The sequence below is a fragment of the Saccostrea echinata genome, unplaced genomic scaffold (genome assembly GCF_033153115.1).
Source record: "Saccostrea echinata isolate AGI-Se365-2 ecotype Australia unplaced genomic scaffold, CSIRO_AGI_Sech_v1 ptg000029l, whole genome shotgun sequence".
Taxonomy (NCBI): Eukaryota; Metazoa; Mollusca; class Bivalvia; order Ostreida; family Ostreidae; genus Saccostrea; species Saccostrea echinata.
In genome coordinates, this window is record NW_026889778.1 from 16,799,195 (window position 1) to 16,806,697 (window position 7,503).

Genomic DNA, 7,503 nt, shown 5'->3' on the forward strand with positions numbered 1-7,503 from the left:
GGAACAGTCAGTCCTACCACAGGAAAGAGAACACGGGTACTCACAGAGAGAGGACAGGAAAACCACACAACACAAGTAAGGAAGTTCGAGAGAACTTTAAAGGAAGTGAAATACATGATAGAAGAAGAAACATTAATATTTCAAGAGGTAGAAGACAAGAGTGATGTGATTACTCTTCACCAGTGCCTAAGGAGAACTGAGTCAGCCTTATCAAGATACTCAAAGATTTCGCAGGACTTCATAGACTATCTTGACAGAACGAACACTGAGGAGACACTAACACAAGCATCAACAGAACGTTTCATTAGAGAAACCGTGATTACAAGAACTGAAATCCTATTGCAGCATATTCAGGAAACAATATCGAAGACTAAACGACTGCACCCTCCAACACCTGAAAACCCAGAATTTGCTATCTCACAACTAGAAACCATACCAAGTGTAAAACCCAAAATTGAACCCCAGTCAACGATGACGGATCCTGAATCGCACTTAGTGACGACATCTAAGGTTAAGGCTCCAGGATCAGCAGCAAAGTCTTTACGTTCCAAACGCAGCTCAAGCATTTTCAGTTCTTTGTCATCTTCTGGCTTGATAATGCAACAAAAGGCAAAGGCTGAGGCAGCAAAGGCCAAACTCAAATTTGTCAACCAAGAAGCGAACTTACAAAGGGAGCTCCTGGTTCTCACGGCCCAGAAAGAAGCAGCTATAGCTGAAGCAGAACTGAATGCCATGCTTGAAGAGGTTGAAGGATCCAGCGTTGAAGATCTGAGTGAAATTCAACTAGAGAGAACAAAGAACTTTATCAACGAACAGAATCATGCACTTCGTTCAAGTGAGCATACTCCAAGCCAAAATACACCTGCTATGCCAGAACACATTGAATCGCTTGAGCCTCAGCAAGGCCAAGTTGACATGAAAGGGCCTCTACCAGGCCAGTTTAGTTTCGCTAGTATGCCTATCCCAGGTCATGTTGACATCTCGCCTCCTCCTCCAGAACAAGGATTTAAACTGTATAAATCTACTCCAATGAATCCTCATGCACCTTCTTTCATGCCAGAACTGCCACCATCTAGACTCATCCACGAACCTGCACAGAGCAATTATCAAAATCATGGGATGGCCAGTGAATTAACCAAGTTTTTGTTGAAAAAAGATCTACTTACGTCCAGATTCTCCAACTTCAATGACCGACCTGAAAATTATTCTCTCTGGAAAACCTCCTTCAAAGCTGTGACTTCTGAGTTAGAAGCTACCCCTCTGGAAGAGTCAGATCTACTAGTTAAGTGGTTAGGACCGGAGTCGTCCAAATTTGCACAAAGCATAAGAATATCAAACATAGGGGATCCTAGGAGGGCATTAGCGAAAATATGGGAGAGATTAGAAGAGAGGTATGGGGCTGCCGAGATGGTAGAGATGTCATTAAAGACTAAGGTTGGTAACTTTCCTAAAATAACAGTAAAGGATAGCAAGAAGTTATATGATCTCTATGATGTGCTGATGGAAATAGAAGCAGTGAAGCAAGATCCAAAATACAAACAACTTCTGAGTTATTATGATTCGTCAGCTGGTATCATCCCAATAGTACACAAATTACCTGCCCATCTACAAGGAAAGTGGAGCGACAGGGCAACGAAATATAAGAGGGCACACGATGTAGGGTTTCCACCATTCAATGTGTTTTGTGATTTCATCAAAGATATGAGTTTGATGTTAAATGATCCAGGCCTTACATTTTGTACGGAGAGTTCTAGTTCGTCAAGAACAACCAGACCACTCACTGAAATCCGCAAACAGTCTACAGTGTACATCAGGAAAACAGAAGTGCAGGGAGATTTGGAACAAGGGCGATTACTGAAGTGTCCCATTCATCATTCCAACCATTCTTTGAACAAATGTAGAGAATTCCTCAAAAAACCATTCAGAGACAGAAAGAAGATCATACGTGACAAGAACATCTGTTTCAAATGTTGTCTGACCACAACTCATACAGCAAAGGACTGCCAAGCCTCTGTTCGCTGCGAAGACTGTGGAAGTCAGCGTCATGCAACAGCACTTCATATGGTTGAGAGCAACAAAGGAAGTCAAGTGCCGAGTACAGCAGTCAAAGAGTCTTTACATGTCACACCCGAGAAAGAGCATGGCGGGGAGCCTGCCAATGATCTTGTCTCCAAATGCACCCAGCTGTGTGGTCAGAACTTTAATGGACGATCCTGCGCTAAGACTGTGTTAGTACAAATCTTTCCAAAAGGACATCCTAACAAGGCAGTGAAAGTATATGCCATCCTAGATGACCAAAGCAACAAGACTCTTGGTACTTCAGCTCTTTTTGATACGCTGGGTGTTGCTGATGACAAGTTCGAATACTCGCTGTCTTCCTGTGCTGGAAAGGTTCTGTTGTCGGCACGACGAGCTAATGATCTCTGTATCCAGCCTTGTGATGGTGGAGAGACATTTGATTTGCCGCCAGTGATCGAGTGTGACAATATGCCCAATGATCGATCAGAAATCCCAACACCAGAAATAGCCAGATATTATGAGCATCTGCATCATATTGCATGCCATATACCAGAACTGGATCAGTCAGCAGAAATTAGCCTCCTTGTTGGTCGAGATCTGCCCGAGGTTCATCATGTAAAGAGTCAGGCAATTGGCCCCAGGCAAACACCATTCGCACAAGAATTACCTTTGGGATGGGTGATAATTGGTGAAGTGTGCCTTGGACGATTTCATTCATCCAGAACCATCCAAGTGTCCAAAACATTTCTGTCTAAGGATAGAAGACAAACTATTCTACAACCTTGTGAAAACACACTGAATATCAAGGAATTCCATGGCGGTGTGTCCAAAGAGCATTTTGGTACAAATAGCGGTATATTTGTCAAAACCAAGGATGATGACAAGTTAGGCTTGTCTGTAGATGATAGAGAGTTCTTGACATTCATGGACAAATCCTTCAAGAAGAACAGCAATGGTCATTGGACAGCGCCCTTACCATTCAAGGAGCAACGACCTGTCTTACCTAACAACAAAGTCCTAGCCTTGAAACGAGCCCATTCCTTGGATGTTAGCCTGAAGAAGAATCCCACTAAGCGAGACCATATGGTTACCTTCATGAAAGGCGTTATAGATAGAGGAGCAGCAGAAGTCGCACCACCGATTTCAGAAGGCAGAGAATGCTGGTATCTGCCCTTATTTGGGGTATATCACCCCAGAAAACCTGATAAAATTCGAGGCGTTTTTGACTCTTCAGTGGTGTACCAAGGAATGTCACTCAATAGCGTCTTGTTGACAGGCCCTAACTTAACGAATAGTCTGCTTGGAGTCTTGCTGCGTTTCCGCAGAGATCAGACAGCAGTGATAGCCGATATAGAACAAATGTTCTATTCATTCTATGTAAATGAAGAGCACCGCGATCTCCTGAGATTCTTATGGTATCGCAACAACAACCCAGAGGATGAGCTGATAGACTACCGCATGCGAGTGCATGTGTTCGGCAACACTCCATCACCAGCTGTAGCTACGTATGGATTACGTAAGGCTGTTAAAAACAGTGATAAAGATGTTAGGGATTTTGTTGAAAGGAACTTCTATGTTGATGATGGGCTGGTTTCTGTTCCAACCACAGAGGAAGCTATTGAACTAGTGAAGAAAACACAACAAGTATTGAAGGACCAAGGGAGCATTAGATTACACAAAATCGCATCTAATAGTGTAACAGTTGAATGCATTTCCCACTCAGGACTTGGAGAAGAGCTTATCCCAAGTCAACATTGGATCGGATGCGTTACCAGCACAGCAAAGCCTCGGCCTGTCATGGGATCTCAACTCGGACACCTTTACCTTTAACAACCAATTAGAAGATAAACCATTCACCCAAAGAGGACTCCTTTCTACCCTAAATAGTTTATTCGACCCGATGGGTTTCATAGCACCCCTAGTCATCACAGGGAGAATTTTGGCCAGGAACATTTGCAGTACAAACGCTGCATGGGACGATGACTTACCTGATACTTACCGGCAGGAGTGGGAGAATTGGAAACAATCTCTGCATGGCCTTAGTCACTTTAGTATCCCTCGGATGTTCATGCTCGATTCTCTCAGCAAGGCAGACAAACCTGAGATACATATCTATTCAGATGCCTCTGAGAAGGCAATAGCAGCGGTTGCCTTTGTTAAGGATTCTGAAAGTGGAAAATATGGCTTCATCTTAGGTAAAGCAAAGCTTGCACCTCAACTTGGACACACAATACCGCGCCTTGAGTTATGTGCCGCAGTCCTGGCAACAGAGATAGGAGACATCATTGGACAGAACTTAGATGTTCCAATGGAGAACATAAATTACTTCACAGACAGTAAAGTTGTTTTAGGGTACTTGAACAACAATACCAGGCGTTTCTATACCTATGTAAGCAATAGAGTCGCAATCATTCATGGGCGCTCTCAGCCCCAACAGTGGAAGTACATCTCAACTTCTCGGAACCCTGCTGATGTTGGGACAAGAGGCGTCTCCTGCGTTAAGGAACTAGCGGAAGGTATTTGGATTCGAGGACCTCCTCTTAGCGAAAATGATGACGACCATCAATGCGCAAGGTCAGATACTTACCAGCTTTTTGATCCAGACAACGATTGTGAAGTAAGACCATGTGTCAAAACCACAAAGACTTCCACAGAGGAGTTACCAAGTCAGATATTATCTAAGTTTGAAAAATTCTCCAGCTGGCAGAGGTTAGTAATTGCTGTCACTGTGTTAAAGAGAGCAGGAAGGATCTTCAAGGAGAAAATCAGACTTTCCTCAAAGAAAATGTGGGAGCAATCGAGAGATTTTATCATTACAGTGGTTCAGAGAGATGCATACTCAATGGAAATGCAGTGTCTACAACATCACAGACCACTACCCAAAGGAAGTCCTCTTATGCACCTTAACCCATATCTGGATAATTCTGGGTTATTGCGAGTCGGTGGACGACTCAACCAAAGCGACCTTCCAGAGGGAACGAAAAATCCAGTTCTACTCCCAAAGAAATCCTTTTTGTCAAGGCTTCTGGTCTCACATTATCACGAAGAGGTTAAACACCAGGGGAGGCTGTTCACAGAGGCAGCCATTAGAAGTAATGGCTACTGGATCACGGGAGCCAAACGACTGGTTTCCTCAGTCATCAACCACTGCATTACATGCAGACGACTGCGTGGAAAATTCCAAGAACAGATAATGAGCAACCTTCCTCTGGAACGCACTTCCACGGGACCACCATTTTCCATTGTCGGTGTTGATACATTCGGACCATGGGAGGTAGTAGCTCGTAAGACGAGAGGTGGTCTTGCTCATAGTAAAAGATGGGCCATCCTGTTCACCTGCATGGCTATACGAGCAGTGCACATTGAGCTCGTAGAGGAGATAACCAGCTCCGCCTTTATAAACGCTTTACGCCGTTTTGTGTGTATACGAGGATCTGTAAAGGAATTCTGTTCCGACCGTGGAACTAACTTTGTTGGAGCTTTAGACGCTCTGAGAGTGGATGGTGTGTTTGTAGAACAAGGACCAGTACAGGATTTTCTTCATAAGTCAGGAATAATCTGGAAGTTCAACCCTCCTCATGCTTCACATATAGGGGGTTCTTGGGAAAGGATGATAGGTATGGCCCGCAAGATCCTGGACACAATGCTTTTTCAACACAAGGGCCAACTTACCCATGAAATCCTTCACACATTCATGTACGAAGTGTCAGCCATAATAAACTCTCGGCCAGTGACTCCAATTTCAACTGATCCCGACAATCCAATCATCATCAGTCCAGTCATGCTGCTGACTCAAAAAACCGGTTTGACCCTGTACCTGATTTGGACGATGACGTAAAGAACCTTTACAAGACAGGGTGGAAACGTGTTTGTATGTTGTCCAACATGTTCTGGAAACGATGGAAGGGAGAATACCTGAGTGGTCTCCAAACTCGCAGAAAGTGGAACCAACAACGAGAAAATTTGAAACCAGGAGATGTAGTTCTAGTACGTGATTCCACAACTTGTCGAAATCAGTGGCCCTTGGCTCTAATCCTTCAGGTCTTTCCTTCCAAGGGTGATGGTAATGTTCGCACAGTGGAAATTCGCATGTCCAAGGATGGGAAACCGACAACTCTAGTACGTCCTATATCCGAACTCATTAGCTTAGTGAATTGACTGTGTATCTAGTCTACAACTTACAATTCTAGTCAGTTGTCATTTACTATTTTTTACATTTTGTTCCTAGTCTAGAGATGATAGTGTATTTGTATTCTAGTCATTTCATTGTTAGTATGTAATCTGGTTGTTTTGTCAAACTGGAATGAGTCGCGCGTGCAAGTTGTCTGTATATGACCTTTTACACTAGTTCTGTGTGATTGCACAATGACTGATTTACTTGTGAATTTGTGTGAAAATGGAGATATTTTACAATATCTGGCGAGGAGTGTAGTGGAACGAGTTATCTATTTTTGTAATTCTACATCCTGAGTTAGAGTTATCGTTCGTTGTGTGGAAATGGCGCAAAGAATGCACGCTTGTTTTTGTTCCAACATGTGATTGAGCACACTGCGTCGGAGAAAGTTGGTCAAGCACCTTGTTGTAAGTGTATAATCATGTTACTTATTGTTTGCTAAAGTTACGCATATTGATATGAGATGCCTACGCAAAGTTGATTATTTTAAAGCCTGTATTCGTAGTCATTTCGAATTTCCTCAGCCTTTGTTTTGGTATTTTCTGTAGTTTGTAACTCTGAGCCTCGCCACATAAATCAATTATTGAGTCTGTGTGTGTTAGTGTATGTGTGAATGCTAGTGCTTATTAGCGTTTCTTGTTTGTTGTAGTTCTTACGGCGATCTTATTGATGAAAATAAAGTCCGTTAACTAGCTGCCGAGTTTTGTGGTCATTACGGGGGCAGTACAATCATAGGAAGTTTACAATTTCTTAATATTTTAGAAATTTATTATTCGCATCATTTACAACCAAAATAGGTCCAAATATATATACCAATCCAGGCATCCATTTTTTTTTTTTTTTTTTTTTTTTTTTTTTTTTGGTACATGTATCATCTGCCCTTAATCAATATATTAAGGACATATAAGACATGTACAAACAAAAAAATCAGACATGTTATTGTGAACCCCAAATAAAATGCTTTAATGTAGATAACAGAGTCTTTCGAGCTTATGTGACAAAATCCTTTATAACTGATTCAGTGCATTATATTTTTATACAATAAATGTATTTTCATTGAATCGTTACAAGCTAAAAGTGAAGAACTTTTCTGTCCTACGACATTAGACCATGACAGTTTATCGCCAATTCGTTGTCTTGCCAGTATCAGTTGTGACACAAAAGGGACTGTTCTAGTATATCACTTAATTTGTTCGTGAATTACACATTTCACACAGTTGTCTGACAAAGGACAGTGATCAGTGCCTAATTCCAGGTGAGACCCTTTGAAAGTGGAACTCAGGGTATGGGAAATAAAAAAAAAATCATCT

General features: G+C 42.2%; 1 protein-coding gene across 1 annotated transcript; it reads left to right on the plus strand.

The window, feature by feature from the left end:
- Positions 1-3,842: 3,842 nt before the first annotated feature.
- LOC133195648 (uncharacterized) lies at positions 3,843-6,925 on the plus strand. Its single transcript, XM_061331537.1, has 2 exons — positions 3,843-6,600; positions 6,843-6,925. Exon 1 carries the CDS (start codon positions 3,920-3,922, stop codon positions 5,855-5,857), a length of 1,938 nt encoding a protein of 645 aa, XP_061187521.1. The 5' UTR covers positions 3,843-3,919; the 3' UTR covers positions 5,858-6,600; positions 6,843-6,925.
- The last annotated feature ends 578 nt before the right edge of the window (positions 6,926-7,503 follow it).

Excerpts from the sequence above, each read along its gene's own strand:
- LOC133195648 (XM_061331537.1), top strand. The coding sequence starts at position 3,920 with ATGGGTTTCATAGCACCCCTAGTCATCACAGGGAGAATTTTGGCCAGG.